The sequence below is a fragment of the Carassius auratus genome, chromosome 4, assembly GCF_003368295.1.
Source record: "Carassius auratus strain Wakin chromosome 4, ASM336829v1, whole genome shotgun sequence".
NCBI classification, from domain to species: domain Eukaryota; kingdom Metazoa; phylum Chordata; class Actinopteri; order Cypriniformes; family Cyprinidae; genus Carassius; species Carassius auratus.
This window is the reverse complement of record NC_039246.1, coordinates 12484525-12502818: the sequence shown is the minus strand read 5'-3', so window position 1 is coordinate 12502818 and position 18294 is coordinate 12484525. Positions and strand designations below refer to the sequence as shown.

Below are 18294 nucleotides of genomic sequence, written 5' to 3'. Positions count from 1 at the left end.
TCACCTGCCGAGCGGCAGACCAGCGCAGCAGAACAGTCTCGCCAAAATAATGAGACAAAACCCAGAAATACAGCCTTCTACCTCTCCAGAATGAGTAACGGTGACTTCAATTACACAAACAGAGAATGTGGGAGAGAGAGGAAAAACAGAGGGAGGAATGACAAAATATATTACGAAACATATTACAAAGACAATATATATATTAAAAACTCCTTAAATAACATACTGCATGCTAACCTTAATTAAAACTGATTGCGCTTATAAAACACTAAAGAATTTTTTTTTAAATAATGTGCACAAATAAATTGTCAAAAATAAATGTAATAAAAAATATATAATAAATCAGAAAAAAAATGGCATAAAAACTAATGAAAAAAAAGAAACAATTAAAAAGAAAACACTAAAGATTATTTTAATATAGGACATAAATCAGCCAAACAAGACTTTATGTCACTGACAAAACAAATACTAAAGGGGAAAAAGGAATAATAAAAAAAATTAAAAAAAATAATAATAATAATTAAAAAGTTGATTTTTAAATATTTTATAAAATGCATTGCATAGTATGCATGGTTATAAAGAAAGAAAACTACCTGTTTATATTATAGGCAAAACAAATGTGCAAAGAGCCATAGCGACTAAGAGATAACAAGTAAGAGATAAAAAGAAATACAGTTATAGAGACAAAAGAAAGAAAAATGAAAATCTAAAAAATAATTAAGACGTAGAATGAAAGAGAAAAAGAGTGAGACAGAAATAAAAAAGAAAAAGAAAGAGAAAGAGTAGACAGGAAGCGTTCATACTTCAGGGAACGATGCACAATGATCATATTTATTGTCAAGCATTTGTAGACTAAATCAAGAAGCCCTGGAGCTCAGCAGCAGAAGCGTAACACTGGGGAAAATTCATTTGAGGGTGACATGGATTCCTTTTCATTACGCCGCGCCCCTTCATCTGGGGGAGATATCAAATCGGCCTGTTTGTTGTGTAGCTGAGTTCCAGAGAATAAATCAAAAAAGCCACAAAACAAAGAGGAGGAGAAAAAGGATGAGCGAGGAAGAGATCGAGAGAGAGAGAATGACAGTTCTGTCAAGCGCTCCCGAAACATTCGACTTGTTTTCTAGTGGAGTAACAAGAGCGGAAAAAATAAAACAGCTTGACAAGTCTCTGTTCCAGACCAAACTAAAAAGAGATGCAAATAATAACCATGATAAACAAGCCGAGCGCAGAGATCCTGGCTGTAGCGGGACAGGTCCATATCGACGGTGCGCTGGCAGAAGAGGCAAGCTTTTCAACACCGCTCGGGAGAAAATGACTGATGGAGATTCTTTACGCTCCAATTAGAAGTTCTGCAAGGGCTCTCCCAAGTTCTTTTCCCACATCCTTTCTATCTGTCATCCGCATACAGCTGAAGCTCTGGTGAGTCCTTCTTTTCTTCTTCTGAACTCGTCTCAGCAGACCTCACAGGTAAGCTAGCCTGCATTAATAAGACAAGCTCTTCTGTTTGTAGCGCCTGCTTGACCTTCCCAGGTTTCCTCATTCCTTCTTTTGAAACTTTAATCAATTCAGGTCAGAGCAGTTTCTCTTTTTTCCATAGAAACTTTAGAAGCAAGTCCAAGGGGAGTGATGGAGGCAACAAGAGCAAATTGGGGTTAAGTGCATCGCCCAAGGGCACCACCACACCACAATCAACCACTGAATTATCCCCCCACCCATCTAGCGGATACAGTCCCCCCCCCATCAGCCCCTCAGAAACACAGGTCCCGGATCATTCGAACCATCCTTAAAATGATTTACAGAGCAGGCCCTGGTAAAGCAGCATATAGTTTATGTAGGTTACACACCTAAAGAAGTTGATTTGCAGTTGTAAGGAAATGCAGGGGAGGAAAGTAGGCATACTGACCTTGAAAGCAGACTGGGAAGTAGACAGCATTCCAGTGAAAAGAAATGCAGAAGAAGAAAGAGAGAAAAATACACCTAGATTGAGCTGGGTTAACTTGGAAAGCTAAGACAAGACGTCCCCTTGGAATTATAAGGTTTTATCTGACATTTTGTCAAAATTTAGTTATTCCCATATTGTTATTCTGTGACAACTTACTTACATTATGTGATAGATCGTTTTTTATTTTGTATACATTATGGGATTTTTATTTAAAAAACAACAAGGTTCTATCTACACAGTCGAATGGAATGTGAAAACTTTGAAGCTCAATATCTCAAAACTACTCGGAATGCAGATAAAACCTTATAATTCCAAGGGTATGAAGAGTTAACAGTGCATGAGCCAGTGCATGTATTGCTGATAAATGCATAGTGAAAGGAAAAATACATAAAAAATTAAAATCACAAAGATGAAAGTAGAACCTGACAATTTGACATGCAATCTCACATGCTTCTTCCTTAAAGTAAATGAAACCCATATGCATCTTTATAAGGCTGTGAAAAGTGATTATATGTATATACATCTATTTATTCACAATTATACATAAAATTTGCAAAGAAGAGCATAAAATGGGCTTAAAAATGTAATTAATTAAAAATGTTAAAAAAATTTTTTTACAAACTACTATAAAAGGAACATTTGCAATAAGAATATTCAATTTGTCAATTCAATTTAATAGTCAATTTGTCAGAATATTGACAGGGTTTAGCATTTATATATATATAAATCCATTTTATTTGCATACTATATAATAGTAAAAATTATAATAATAATAATAATAAAGTATAAATTCTAAACAATCCTATTGAATAATAGATTTTTTGTAATAAATTATCACTAAATTATATTATTATTAAATGTTTTTAATCTTTGGTTACATACCTGTTTTATTACAAAATATACAAGTGGGTGAAGATGTAGATGTTCTGCGATAGTTTTTTATGGCTTATGTTTCGATATTAAAATAACACTCAAAAAATGCACTAAAGTAATTTAGTCCTTAAACATTTCCATAGAATGCACCGCATCTTTTCTGAAACTCAAAGACTCTGCTTCACTATCCTTACAAATAGTACTTCTGTTATGCTTTTTTCATTTGTTTTACCTCTATTTCTTTGCTTCTTGTCTCTTCTAGCTCACCCTCCCATTTTAACTCAGTCTCAAACAGTTAGCCTTACAATCCTCCATAATTACCTGAATATTTACCGCTACCGAATTTATGAAATAAATACCCCAATGCCCCAATTCTCCCTCTGCCATTTTTCAGAGACTTTGAAGGCATTTTCGAACAAGGCCTGCCTCCGCACTTACTGATCTGCAACAAGAGGAGCTTTGGCTTCTCCATCGCTGAGCGAGAAAGGTAATCCTGACTCTGAACAGAACGCGTCGCTTCTACCTGCCACTCGCATCTTGATTAAAGACACAGGCGCTAACAGAAGACGATCTGTCTGAACAACTCTCCGTCACAACCACATCAAGAGTGCTGGAAAACTAAGAAACTGGGAGAACAATGGGAGGTTTTTGAGAACCGAACTCCCCTGTGTATTTCGAGAACATCACTCGACTCTGAGCGGTAATTAGCTCAAGGTGCAGTTGAAGGTGTCCAATCCATAAAGTTGCAGCTCTTATTCTCCATAAACACAGAACATGCACTGCTTTTCAAATGTTTGGGATCAGTAAGATTTTTGATGTCTTTAATGGAGTCTCTTATGCTCATCAAGGCTGTATTTATTTGATTAAAAAAAATGCAGAAATAAACAGAAATACTGTGAAATATTATTGCAATTTCTAATATTGGTTTTCTATTTTAACAATCAATTTCTGAGACACTTTTCTGTAGTTTTGATCAAATAGATGCAGCCTTGATGAGCATAAGAAAAGATAAGAAAGGTAATCCTGACTCTGAACAGAACGCGTCGCTTCTACCTGCCACTCGCATCTTGATTAAAGACACAGGCGCTAACAGAAGACGATCTGTCTGAACAACTCTCCGTCACAACCACATCAAGAGTGCTGGAAAACTAAGAAACTGGGAGAACAATGGGAGGTTTTTGAGAACCGAACTCCCCTGTGTATTTCGAGAACATCACTCGACTCTGAGCGGTAATTAGCTCGGAGCGCCACGGTTAGCGATTGCGGCTTGTGTTTATTTCAGAAATCGTCTCCCGGTTGACATGAATGGTGCATCGAGCCAAGCATATGGAGTTTGTTTTAGTCTAATCCTCTCCCAACGCAGATCTGTTAAGAAAGCGTGAGATATTCAGTGCGCGTCAGATGAATATTTATGAATCAACAGAAATCCACCTAAAAACACTTCTTGCATCCAACGGCGAGAGCAAATAAATGGCCCTGTCAGGATTCCAACTACAACACAGCTTTGAAAGGCCTGACGGGGGCTGAAAGGGAGTAGTACACGACTGTCAATGCACAACATCAACATCTGTGACCTCCACAACTCTTCACCTCCAGGCCAGACTCTTGTCTGTTTACACTCAAGCCCGATTTCAATTATTCATCTCCTTTATTTATTTATGAAAGCCAAGATGAGAGGAGGTCTATCTCTGCCTTCCATTAATTAGTCCAATTAAACTGGCCAAAAACACAGATGTTTACACCGCCGACATAAAGTGCAACATGTCCTGGGAGGAGCAGACATGCAGTTGAAGGTGTCCAATCCATAAAGTTGCAGCTCTTATTCTCCATAAACACAGAACATGCACTGCTTTTCAAATGTTTGGGATCAGTAAGATTTTTGATGTCTTTAATGGAGTCTCTTATGCTCATCAAGGCTGTATTTATTTGATTAAAAAAAATGCAGAAATAAACAGAAATACTGTGAAATATTATTGCAATTTCTAATATTGGTTTTCTATTTTAACAATCAATTTCTGAGACACTTTTCTGTAGTTTTGATCAAATAGATGCAGCCTTGATGAGCATAAGAAAAGATTTCTATTCATTACTTTACCGATCCCAAACTTTTGAATGGTAGTGTACTTCAGGAACAGAGCAATGTGTTGGAGATTAGGACTGAATCTATGCTTGCAATGAATCTACCAGACAATGCCAGAATCCCATAATGCTTTGGGATGAGCGCTGAAGTTCTCAGTTCTGGTCTAACGCCAAAATAAATGGAGGATAAGAGATGACTGAGTGGGTGAGAATGACAGCTAACAAAGAACACAAACATAAGACACCCTCGTCTTCATCCTTGTCCCAAACAGCTCTTTTAGCTCTTGCTCCAGAACCCAAAAAATTTTGAGAGGAAAGAGGACTAATGTGCACCCAGTTGAAGTATACAATGATAAGACCATACAGTCTTAAATACAAAAACTAGATACAAAAAAAAAAACTGACCTTGAACTGAATTGGTGACTTGTCTGTTAGTAGCGATATATAGAAATAGGTACATGTACACTAAGGTTTTCAATACAAGGGAAATTTTTACTGACGCTGTAGGAGAGGCTGATATTGTTGCTTTTATTTTAGCAAGCAATCATGCATTCTGCAGTGGAAACATGGCAGATGGAGAATGGAAAATAAACTGTGGCTTGCATAAATGAAAAATGTATAAAAATATTGGGCTTAATACAAGATAAACTGAAAATGGAACTAAAGATCACATGCGTAGCAACAAACATGGTGAAATAGACACAGAGTATCCGCTCATTTGGGGGTTTTATCCCCAAAAGTGACCTATATCTGACAGAAGCTTACTTTGCAGAGATCTTCAGTATGATAAAGTTCATGAATGAAATAAATTATGTTTAAATGTAAAAATTATTTGGATTAGTTAATAGTAGCAACATAAAAACCACAGAAGTCTATGTTGTCTTCATTAAGTCTTCATTAAGAGTAAACGTGTCAGTTTGTCTACCTCTCAAGCTCGCTGATCTTGCGATCCTTGTCGTTCTTCTCATTCTCCATCTCTCGGAGGATTTCCAAGAGCCGGTCCACCTCGGCCTGTGCCTTCCCAGCATCCTCTTTGTAACGCACCACCTCCTGCTCAAGTGAGGCAATGCGCTCCGACAGACCTGCATTTGTCTGAGCCTCAACTGCAATTGACTGAGCCTGTAGGGGACAAGCACAACAAAGTCTGGATTTTTTTCAAATGTACAATAATATAATTTGAAATTAAAATAATAATACATTCATAAATGTAAATAAATTCATCAATTAAGATAGTAATACTAAATTAATAAAGATAATAAAATTGTAAAAATAATAATGTACTGTAAAATGTATTTTAATAAAACATTTCCTTTTATTAAAATACATTTTAATTTTATTTTATTTTTTAAACTGATGCAGATTGCGGTATCTAGAAAGGATTCATTTTTTATCTGAGTTGAGACATAATTTGTAATGTTTGCCAGTAAGATGACTGACACAATAAAATAAAATAAAATAAAATTGCTGATACAGATAGTAATGTCTAGAAAGGATTCATTTTTCATCGAGTTGAGACACATTTTGTCATGTGATTTTGTGATTGACACCACCAAGGGAACAATATAAAATGAAATTAAAAGGGAGTTAATTTAAAAAATGTAAATTAAATGAATATTTACAATAAATTAGTGTTGTCCGAGATAAATTGTTGGCAAATATTTAATGTATTATTTAAATCACATTGAATTTGGTGTAAACAGGTCTTACACCCCAGAAAAAGTCTCAAAGCAGATTTATAATGTCCTCTGAAAAGTTTCACAAGCTTTGGGTTTTGAGCGGGTCTGTGATGTGAATGGCCAAGAAGACATGAGGCTCCTCTGACTTCAGCCCTCCAAAGACAAGCTGTCAGCAGTCAGACCACTGTCATGGGTACATCAGTGTGTGTGTGTGTGTGTGTGTGTGTCTGTGGGCTGCTTTGAGATCTCAGACACTCGCATCACACCTGCAGGCTGTGTGTAAGCTCCCCATGACATCACAACAGGATACGCTGTGGGGCACATTCCAGGGACACATGGAAACACAATCATGCTGAAGTCATCAAATAATTAGTGACATTACGGCCATCTAACGTGCCGGGTCAAGGGCCTCCTCTAATGAAAAGTAAATCAGTTCATTTCCCTGGACAATTAAAGGAGTCAGCCGTAATGTTTCTTTCATAAAAGTCCTCTAAAAGAACACAGGTGTCTTCCTGCTGCTGTAAAAAACACAAACACGCTGCAAGCTTTACAAGCTGAGGACACAAGAGCTCTGTGTCATTTACACCATGACTACATGAGCATACCACATCTGAACGCAGAGGACATTCAAAGATAGCTTCAATGTGTCCAAAATATGGTTACAAAACTAACCAGGCATGAAAAGAGATTAAAAAACCTTTTCCTCACTAGAAACCTGCTACAGTGCTGGTATAAAAAAATACAGCAAAGTGTCTGGCATCCGAGGTCTCTTCAGACTGGCACTGTGTGAAAGAGGACTGTTCTGGTTTATTGGGGATAATATTTGAAGGTGACGCTAATTAGCTTTATTAAAGTCTCGGCCTGAGGTTGAGTAGGTTTCCACTCTGACCGCCAAGAGCTTGTCATCTGTGGACGGGCCGGCTGATGCATGAGAGTGTGTGTAAAAGGTCTGGCAGAGAACTGAAAGTTTGTATACCAAAACATATGATACACACATTTAACGTGCAATTAGCATCAAGAATGTGTCAGAAAGAGGGCGGAGTAACAAAAAGAAATCTGTCAGTACAAGGCACTTTCCATGAATATGGTCTACAACCTTAAAATGATGTAATTATTTATTTTCTTTTTTAACAAATAGTCAGTGAAAGGAGGTGCTTAACTGTCAGAAAATGGTAACAAAAATATACAACTAAAAATTAAATATAATTTGAGCGGTTTATTTTCTATTCATTTTCTTCAAATTGAGGTTCACAACTTTTTCCAACCTGGTTACTAAAATTTGAAGCATAAATACAGTTTAATAAAAAGAAAAAATTAAAATCCTTTTTGACTTATTTTCTAAGAACTAAATATGAAAATTAAATAGACAAAATGTAATAATAAAATAATTAACTTAACTTAAACTATTATCTAGAAAGGATTCATTTTTCATAATTTCACTGAGACTAAACAATAAATAAAATAAAATACAAATCTGTGCGAGTTTCCAGGGACAAACATAGTCTCTTATTTAAAAAAAATAAGAATGAATGAATAATAATAAAAATAAAAATCTGAGAGTGTTTCAAGGAACAAACAGTCTTTTTGTTTAAAAAAGAAAAATAATTAATGAATTAAATTAAATTAAAGTAGCTAGTTCGGGACAAATGCTGGTTTAATAGACTTATATATTATAAAATAAGTTATAATTTAAATTATAAAATTTTTTTTTTTATTAAAATAATGGGCAATGTTAAAGTTTGATAAATGCAGTCAACATTCAAAAACAATAGATTATTTTCTTTTAATACAATAAATGTCAAAACAGCAACTTTGATGGATGGTAGAATTGGTAGATGCATCATTTGAATATATATAACAATTAAATGAGGGATATAGATATTGATGTGTTTAAAACAAAGTGTACCGTATTCTTGGAATGTGCCACATTCATCTGATCACATGAAAAGCATGTGTACTGGACCTCTGACAAACCCCTACACAATACAGACACGGATGTGTACTTTGAACATCAGAAAAAAGAAAAGAAAAAGTGACCGCGAGACAGACAGACTGGGTAGGAAATAACTAGCATTTGTACAGTTATTAGCGGGTGTCTGCTTGTAAGCTCCTTGAAGCTTCTTGGTATTGGAAAGCCAGAGCAGTCAATCCATTCGGCACAATGTTTCAAAGGAACAGCTAGTGTCCCAGAGTGTTACCAGGGGCTTGTGGGAAATGCGGTTTAATCATTTTGTTTAATAATGTGTTTGTGCCTGTCCCTGTTCTGCAGAGCAAAATAAAAGAGCGTCTGTGTGAAAACAGCACACATTTGCAGTGTTTATATGCATTTATGCTGACTTTCTTGACCTATAAACGTTCTTGAGAGAAAACACCTCGGTGTTGAATGATATAAAAGCACAGCAGGGTATATAAAAGACAGTTTTAATGTGCGTCCATATGAAGTAGTTGAGGAAGTGCATTGGGGGAGTCTTGGCTGGTTTGAGTAATGTAAACCGTTGGATGTCTTGGTGGCATGTCTGTTCTCATTTCGTGAGCCGCGCTGACACCTCCATCTTCATACACTCCTGATGGTCATGTGGGGACAATCCAGGCCTCCGCCCCCCTTCTGTCTCATCCAATCACAGCAGACGCCCACCGAGCTGTCAGCGGGTTTTCACTTGCACTGCTTTTATATGCGAACACAGACACACACACGCTGCCAGAGAATTCATTACTCTTGGAACGAACGATGGGACCCAGATCTTCTCATCGAGCCATGCGAAGAGCTCCGAATGTGCATATGGAGGTGACTGGTTCGTACAAGAGCTCAGAATCACCATTCAGAACTAAACGTACTTGCACAGATTTCATTGCAGTCTGAAAAACTAATAACCACAATCGCCTACAAACACAGAAGCACACAGACTATGAACACATAAGCATATGAATAGTCAAAGAAATGATCGAATTCAAGATGTCATCATTTACTCAGTCATGTTGTTCCAAACTTGTATGACTCAAAAGGAGAAATTTTGCGTTTAGGAAAGATCTCATGCAAGCAAATCTCAGAACACTCCGCCAGCTCCCCAACACTTCCTCTCTATCTCACATACACAAAACTAAACTTGAGATAAGCCTCCAGCTCATGCAAGCAAAGCTCCACTCACACATTTATTAGTTAAACACACACACACATATACACAAACACATATGCTGGCACTGCTAAGGGAGGCTTTTCCCACCGAGATGCACTTACAAGATTGAAGGGATGGCCTGACATGAGCTCAGAGCGCTTTCAGAAAGAAAGAAAAAGAAAAACACAGAGGGGTTGGAGAAGAAAACAGAATTGGGTGATACAAAGAGAGTGAAGACTAAATATTTTTTAAGCAAAAAGTGAGAAACATTTGATCTATTTAGAAATAAAGAGACGACGAGGCAGGATGAGGAAAGAAGACAAGACAAAAGACAGAATTAGAAGAGTGTGAAAACAGATGGTGAAGAGGAGAGAAGAGAAGTCACAGACATGGTTGGAGTATCAGGCGGTGTCAGAACGTCGCTTTTAGTGGTTTGAAGTAGCATGAGCTAAAAAAAGAAGAGACTTGAGATGATGTTTATGGCTGAGCATGGCACTGTTCATTTATAGTACGTGAATGCAGCTCAATGTTTTTCAGCATCTCACAGCACTATATATTATATATATTATATTAAGCCATTATATATACAAATTATATTTTGAGTCATATGGGATGCGCTAACACTGGCACGGTTAAGATTGCCTAGTGTAAGCACACCCTAATTATTCTCCTACATCGCGCACACACGAGTCTCTATCCTCCCAATGGGTCTCTAATAGGAAGGTGCCTGTTATAATCGAGGCTCTGGACTCGGTGCATAACTTGTTTTTCATAAACAAACAATAAAATATTTCTATTAAAACGTTAATGTCCTGGCAGTGACAAATTGCGTGTTTTATATTTAATTTAATTACATTATTGTAATAAGTTGAGATTTAGGCTACAATAAATATTTTAACTACTACTATGTAAAAGGAACACTGCTGTAAAAAGCACCTTATTTTTTTTTAAGTGTTTGCAAACCAAATGTTATTACACTTTTGTTCATATAGCAGTAGGCCTACTTAAATGAAAGAGAGTGCACAATACACTACTTCTGAATGCATTATTAATTTTGTGCATAGTTCGATTAATTGTAATTAATCGCAGACAATAATGCGATTTATTACAGACAATAATGCGTTTAATTTCAATTTAAACATTTTAACGTTGCCCGGCACTGTAGTATATATATATATTTTTTTTTTTCAACCAGTAAAAAAAACAAACAAACTATTTTTCATATTGTAATAATAAATCACAGAAATATATCTAATATCCAATATCTACTAATATCTTCCCTCTATGGCACTCGACAGATAAAAACTGTCGCAGGTAAAGTGCACTTGGGCGAACATTCAGCTCGCTATCATTGTATTAAGTGTTGTCAATGTAGCGCTAACGGCGTGCCAGTCACACTAATGGCTTGTTAGGCTTACTCGTCTGCTTAGCTGGCAAAGAGACTGTGTGTTTGCTAGCTGTGATGCTTCAGTTCCCTCCAATTGTCTGGCTCACCTTCTTGAGTTGACTCTCAAGTTTGGTGCATTCCTCTCTCTTCTGCTCGAGAGCGATTTCGAGACTCTTCAGCTTGGAGTCCTTCTTCAGTCCAGAGGAGGCCAGGGACGAGGCGTGCTCCTTTAGGTCCAATAGAGAGGCCTGAGGGCAAGGGAAAGGAAGGTTAAATCAGAGAGCACTTATTGAACAATCTACCTCTGAATGTAGACGATCAGGTTCAGGAGGGGGGGAGAAAAAGCTAATGAGAAGCAGGAGGAGACTTTGTTAACGTCATGCCACAGTCCCTGATTGCACTGAAACAACCTGAGCACAAACACATGTAAATATGCGGATTGGAACCACAGCCAGCCAATTTCGAGCCAATTTCAACATCAGGAAGCACAAAGAGCCAAGACAAATTGCCATGTGACAGTTTTTTTTTTAATTTCCAAAACGCACATTTGTATACAAACATGCAATCAAAAGGATTTAATTCAGTCAGATCGGATTGGATCAAATCAGCTGGACCTGGTTTTGGAAACAAAAACATTTAAAGAGACAGTTCACTCAAATCTAAAAACTAATTTCCTTACCCTCAAGTCTTTCCAAACCTTTATGTTTGTATTTCTTTGGTGTAACTGTGTATTGCAATGAGATTGGAGCTTTTCTAGTTTATAAAAAAATTTAATCTCACCCAAAAAGTGACTCATGTGCCTCATACACATTCTAAATCTCATACATTGATTACAGACAACAAATAAACTTACATTTTCCTTGTTATTCACTGAAAATCTTGACATCCACCATGAGTACATAAAGAGTTCATAACAGCCAGTAATGTTTTTTGATTCATGAATGAATTCTTTTTTAAGAATCAAATATTTTCAATGAATCATTTGATCGAGTTCTAAATGATTTGTTTAAGTTCAGCTCACTGACTCATTAACAGAAAGCTAAAACAGTAACTTGAATTTTGGTCTATTTCTCACCCAAAGCAGTCATATGTATTCAGAAGGCTTTGAATATAGCACTATAAGTTATATGGATCGCTTTACGAGACTATTACAGTGCCTTTGAATCCTTTTGACGGAGGAAAGCTCCATTCCTTGGTGAACTGTTCCTTTAACAGCACACAGGCTTTTATGAAGAGTAATGTGATAAAATATGAAGCAGGAGAACGATTTAAAGTTACAGTAGCTGTTACATCTCAATAGTAATATCACAAATAACGTGTGCTATAATGTACAGGCCTCTGCACATATGCAGTACATCAGCTCTCTGTTTTTTTAAGCAGAGTCTCAGACACGCTGTTAAAACTGCAGCCCTCCATCCATGAGGCCTTTCCTGCCGTTTCCGCTTTCAGCCGGAGAGCCCCACAATTTCACACTCGACTGGAGTCCACGGACCAAAATACACACTTAATGTTCATACTGCCGCCCCGCGTTCTCTCGCGTTGGTAAAGAAAACAGGAGAGGGGAATGATGGGATGTGCTGGACTCCACACTTTATGATTAGAGCGTGGGAGGGGAGACCAAAAGAGCTTGGAGTGAAGAGGTCACTGTTCACCAACAACACAATGCAGGAAAAACAAGGAGAGGGATATAACAGGACGCTGAGCGATGGGAGGCTGCCGCATGCAGCTCCGGACAGCAGCCGTGATCCAACACAAATACCTAAGACACCGATGCTCGGAGCTTCACGTGCCGAGAATGGACATGGGTGGATCTCACAGAAACTGTTAGGATGTCTTTTTATCCTCTAAATAGGTTTTATTTTATTTATGCAAAATATATATGTATATATTTGTTCTCTACAGTTTTGGTGTGAAATGTGATTTCATGAGATTCACCCAAAATATGGAATTTCTATTGGCAAACGGAAATGGAAAGGGAAAGAGAAAGACACAGATGAGAGGAACTAACTATTGTAAGGGGGCGAGACAGGAAGAGGTTTAGTGGTGAGGATGTGCATCGCCCATGTTCTAGAGACAGACAGCGGAGAGGAATGTGGAGATCACAGCAAACAAGAATAACCTGGATAATAAAACAGCCACAGACACAGCGCTGTGGGAAAGCAAACGCAATCATTACAGGGATAGTTCAACCAAAAATGAACATTCGGTCATCATTTACTCACCCTCATGTCATTCCAGAGCCATATTACTGTTGTTCTTCCACTGAACACAGAAGGAGGATTTCTGAATATTGTACTGGTCACTTCTCCATGCAATTACAATAAATGGGGACTGAAGCTTTCAAGCTTTAAAAAAAAAAAAGACCAAAACCATACAAAAAGGACCTAAACCATAAAAAGCACCATGAAAGAACCATAAAAGTTATGAAGTAGTTCACATGACCTGTGCACTATATTCCACATCTTCAGAAGCCACATAAGGTCAGAACTGAAATCGTTATTCCAACTCCAGTGAGCTGTTATTCATTACAACTGGATCATTTAGAGTCGAATGTTGAAATCATTTTCATTGAAAATCAATTTGATGATCCAGTTCACAAAACTGGTTTGATACCAAGACTGAAAATAAAATTAAATAAAATACAGGCTTGGTAAGTAAACGATGACCAAACTTTCATTTATAGGGTCAACTATTCCGTTTATACTGACGTAAAGGCTATTGGAGAGAAGCTAGACAAAATACAAGAAAGTGTGAAAGGATAGACGGCAAAAGGCAAAAAAAGAAGAAAAGACAAAAAAAAAAAGTGAACAACAGAGCAGAATTGATGACAGAAAGAGAAATGAGCAGTTGCTCTCTGGGAGGAGCCATTCCCTCACATTTAGATTCCACCATTTATCTTCTTGTCCTACACACACACACACACACACACACACACACACACACAGAGGACTGACATTGTTGCGGGTCCAGCATGTCTGTTCTCATCACTACAGCTCCTCTGGGGTTGTGTGGACGGCTGCGAAATCAGTCTGTCTCTATCAAGCCTGAGCACCTCATCCAATAGTGCAATCTAAGGAAGACACTTCTAATGCTGCCTGGCATCCGCTTCAACCTCTTTAATCCACACCTGACACATTATAGAGGATTACTGCGTTATAAATGCAAAACCGCCATCTGAACTAACATTATGAATGCAAAATTGCACAAGATGTCGGCTGGACGCCCAACTCTGAGCTATTTGTTGGTCAGTTGAACGGCTGTTGCGCAGTACTAAAACCTGTAACTTGATTTGCTTTCACAAATGCAAGATATAATCATACAATCATACAGAAACAATCCAGGCTAATCTTTTGCAAATATGTGCAAAGATTTCACAGAAACATCAAGCTGATTCATAAAATAATAGTTTACAGTTTAATTACAGTTCTCCTGATAGCAGAGCTATAGTTTAGGAGTGTTAGGATTAGTTGTGGATTTTAGCTGAGCGTACAGGCCACAATTCATGACTGCAATATTTACACCGCAAACCCAAACTTCTGTTCACAAATATGCAAACAGATTACACAGATCTGAGCGTATGCTTGCAAGATGATATAGCAGTTTAAAGGAACCGTTCACCCAAAATTTGCTCAAAAACGTACTCACCCTCAGAATGGATGGCCTGAGTGAGAGTAATTTTCAGCAAATTCTCATTTTGGCACAACTATTCCTGTAATGGTCATCAACACTTTAAAGGATGCTGTACAAAAGATTTTGGCCTCTAGATATGATATGATTCACTCCTACAACATGAATCTGTCATTTTTCACCAATGTCACTGCATGGTAAAAACCATTACAAAAACACTGTAGATTGTAAGAACCATCAACTTCATACAATACTGGCTTTAATAAAGCATTAGTTAGTTCATTACTTCATGCAAACTCAAGTTCTCACCTCGCGATCGGACAGCTCTCCCTGCAGTGAGCTGACCTTCTCTTTCAGCTCTTTCAGTTCTTTCTTGCTGCTCTCCAGTTCTTCGCTCTTCTCTCTCTCGTCTCTATCCCTCTGTTCCTTCAGACGCTCGATAATACGCTCCTACAAACATCACAAACGTGAAAGGACGTGTTAAAAGTGTGATTTTGAAGCTGAAATGACTCACCCATATACAGGTATGTTGTTACACACCATCTGACTTTCTTCTGTGGAACACAAAATTAGACATTTTGAGGAATCTTGAGCAGGTAAGCTAGTACGACCGTTGATGCAGGATCATAAGTGCATAATTACATACATTTCATTTCACCCCGTTCCTCACACAGGGCTATCATATGGTTTAGGTGCAATGTAATGAAGCGTACATGTCATTTAAGCTACTTTTATGGTGCTTTTTGGTGTCATTTGAAGGTTACGGTAACTATGAACCACGGATATGGGGAACAGCTGCGTGAAGAGCTTCAAAAACTTGAAAAAGGTGAGAAAATAATAATATGAGTGAGTTAATAATAATAATAATATTATTGGTATAAAAATAAGTGTTATTATTATTAATAATAATAATAAAGAAACTAAATCTAGGGAAAACATTATTATTATTATTGTTTCTGTTGCTCAAAAAAAGTATAATTAATATTATATATAAGGTATATACTTTAAAGAAAAATTTATTAGCACAATAAGCTACCATTATTAAATATTATCTAATCTATTTAATAATAAAAATTAATTTATTAATAAATAAACAATGGGTGAAGGGCACCTTTAAGCTTACATTGATGGATATTTGTTTCATGGAAGATTGAACGCTACAATAGTACAGTGTCTTTTTTTAGATTAAATAAAAAAGTAGCACGCACAAAAAGGAAATTAAGTTTGTGGTTATTTGGGTTCCAATTTATGTAAGGGTTGTAATATTTACCCAAAAACAAGAGCAGGCCAACACCTGTCAAAGTTTAGAAAGCGCAGGCACACCAATTCCTTAATTCCCATCTTAAGTGTAACTCTGCACGGCTAGTGGAACATATCTGAATGAACACATTGGTCCGTACGATCCATTAATCTCGCACATGTGTCAACTTTGGCCAAGTGTTGGAAGATTTGCCCACGTCTGCTTTCAGAAAATGGAAGTAACTTCAGTAGAAATTAGTCTGATCAGATGTGAACGGCTACTATGCCTTACTGTATGCACACTTTAATAAGGTTTTATAATTCCGAGAGGAAAACGAGACACACAGAGCAATAACGTGAGACAATAAGAGGTCTGAGGAAAGAGCGTTTGGCGCAGCCTCGCATTAGCAGTCGATGGCCTGTGAAAGGAGGACGGCTGGAATCATGGAGAGCACCAGCCTCCAGCACTTTCACACCCACGCCGGCCAAAACTCACACACTGAGCGGCCGAACCGGACAATAATAACACTGCTCTTTTTCAGGCCCGCACTGCATTTCTCACCACAAGGGATGTATTTCACTCTCCCAAGCCGACGTTCCTGGCCGATCCTCGCTGAGCTGTGACATTAAGCATGACCGCTCATCACCATGCCAGCTAACTCTCACCGGGTTCACGACATCCATCGAACGGCATCCGAGGCGTGTGAAATGGAAAACTGCATGCGTTTAAGTAGGGAAGGACACATACGCTCTGCAAATGTCTGTGTGATGGGAATGTGCTGCAGAAGTGCATACGTGTCCGTCTGTGTTCGAATATGTGTGTCCACTAAAAGAGCAAGAGCGCTCTTTTTCAATATGCAGATGGCTGACAAAGTTAATTTCCGCCCCGTGGCTGGGAGGAACGGGAGGCCCAAACCTCGGCGCGTGAGGGTATGTGAGCGAGATGATGTGGGGAACGCAGAACAGCAGATCGCCGCCAAACTGCGGGCGCATAAGACAATGCTAATAACCGCCGCGGTTAATTCATTCATATTCATGAGCTGGAGATCAGGGGGCAGGTGGGGAGGGTTTTGTTGATTTGGAGAACTGCGTAATTCTGGAAGCCCGCGACCTGAAATGTTCGCTGAACTAGTTTAAGGTGTTGGCGAAGACAATCGCACATGTGATGTGAGCTGATGAGAAGTGACGGGGATTGACCCGTGGATCCGTGCGATTGCTGGGAGGTCAATCGTAGTGTGAGAATGACTGAGTCCTTACATAAGGGTGTGTGACAGAGCAATCTTCACCGACTTCACACACAGACACACACACACACACACACAAACACAGCTTCTGCACCTGTGAAATCATGTCTCTGAAGGAGAAAACACACGCTACCAGATCCACAGTTCAGTTTTAATAATATCACTATTGATGATAATAATTTCTAATAATAATATCTAATAATAATTTCTAATAATAATAATAATAATAATAATAATAATAATAATACAATGTAATGTAATATTAATAAATTAAACAAATAATAATAAATAATTTACCTAATTACTATTAATACTACAACTTATAATAATACTAACCACAAACAACAAAAAACAACAAAATTTAATATTCATATAATATTTACTAAAAGTATAAAATTTCATTAATATTACGAAAATGGTACTATTTGTACTACTGATAATAAACATCTTATTCACATAATATTTACCAACAGTGTTAGATAATACATTAAAATGTATAAAATAACAACAATAATATTAATAATAACAAAGTAATAACAACAAGTGTATTATTAATCAAATATTAAATATAAATAATAAATAATTTACATTATTATTTGGTACTACTACTACTACTACTACTACTACAACAACAATCACTATTAATAATGGTAACCACTAATCATAATCGTAATGACAAACAAATAATTAAATGCAATATTATCATAATATTTACTAATTTAATTTTATAATCAGTATTAAATCACACATATTAATTGTAGTAAGAAAATGCCATGACTACTACTACTACTCCTACTAGTAGTAGTGACAAGAATAATAATAACAATAATAATGATGAGGATGATGATGATGATCTTGGATATATTTATGTAATGTTTACTAATAGCATTAGGCCATACATGCTTATTACATATGGTTATTAATTGGTGTTAATTATAACAAAAATAATATAACACCTGGATAAATTTATATAATGTTTACTAATAACATAAGGTCGCACATTCATTTTAAATGTGGTTATTAATTGGTGTGGCTAATAATAATAACAGTTGTTGTTGTTATTATTTACTATTAAAGATTCAAATGTTGGCACGTTTGTTTAGCCCTTCCACTA

At 37.1% G+C, this 18294-nt stretch overlaps 1 protein-coding gene across 12 annotated transcripts in view; it reads right to left on the bottom strand.

Annotated features, from left to right (window-relative positions):
* LOC113058811 (ELKS/Rab6-interacting/CAST family member 1-like) overlaps positions 1–18294 on the bottom strand; it is a 190847-nt gene that overhangs the window by 126860 nt on the left and 45693 nt on the right. For 4 of the 12 annotated variants that reach the window (XM_026227115.1, XM_026227045.1, XM_026227054.1 and 1 more), the window contains 5 exons: positions 15007–15147; positions 11178–11318; positions 9806–9841; positions 5820–6013; positions 1904–1915 (listed from right to left, as the gene is read on the bottom strand). In XM_026227115.1, the coding sequence (XP_026082900.1) occupies positions 1904–1915; positions 5820–6013; positions 9806–9841; positions 11178–11318; positions 15007–15147 (524 nt within the window). The remainder of the gene's footprint in view (positions 1–1903; positions 1916–5819; positions 6014–9805; positions 9842–11177; positions 11319–15006; positions 15148–18294) is intronic. The other 8 variants (XM_026227078.1, XM_026227124.1, XM_026227071.1 and 5 more) reach the window with 3 other exon arrangements.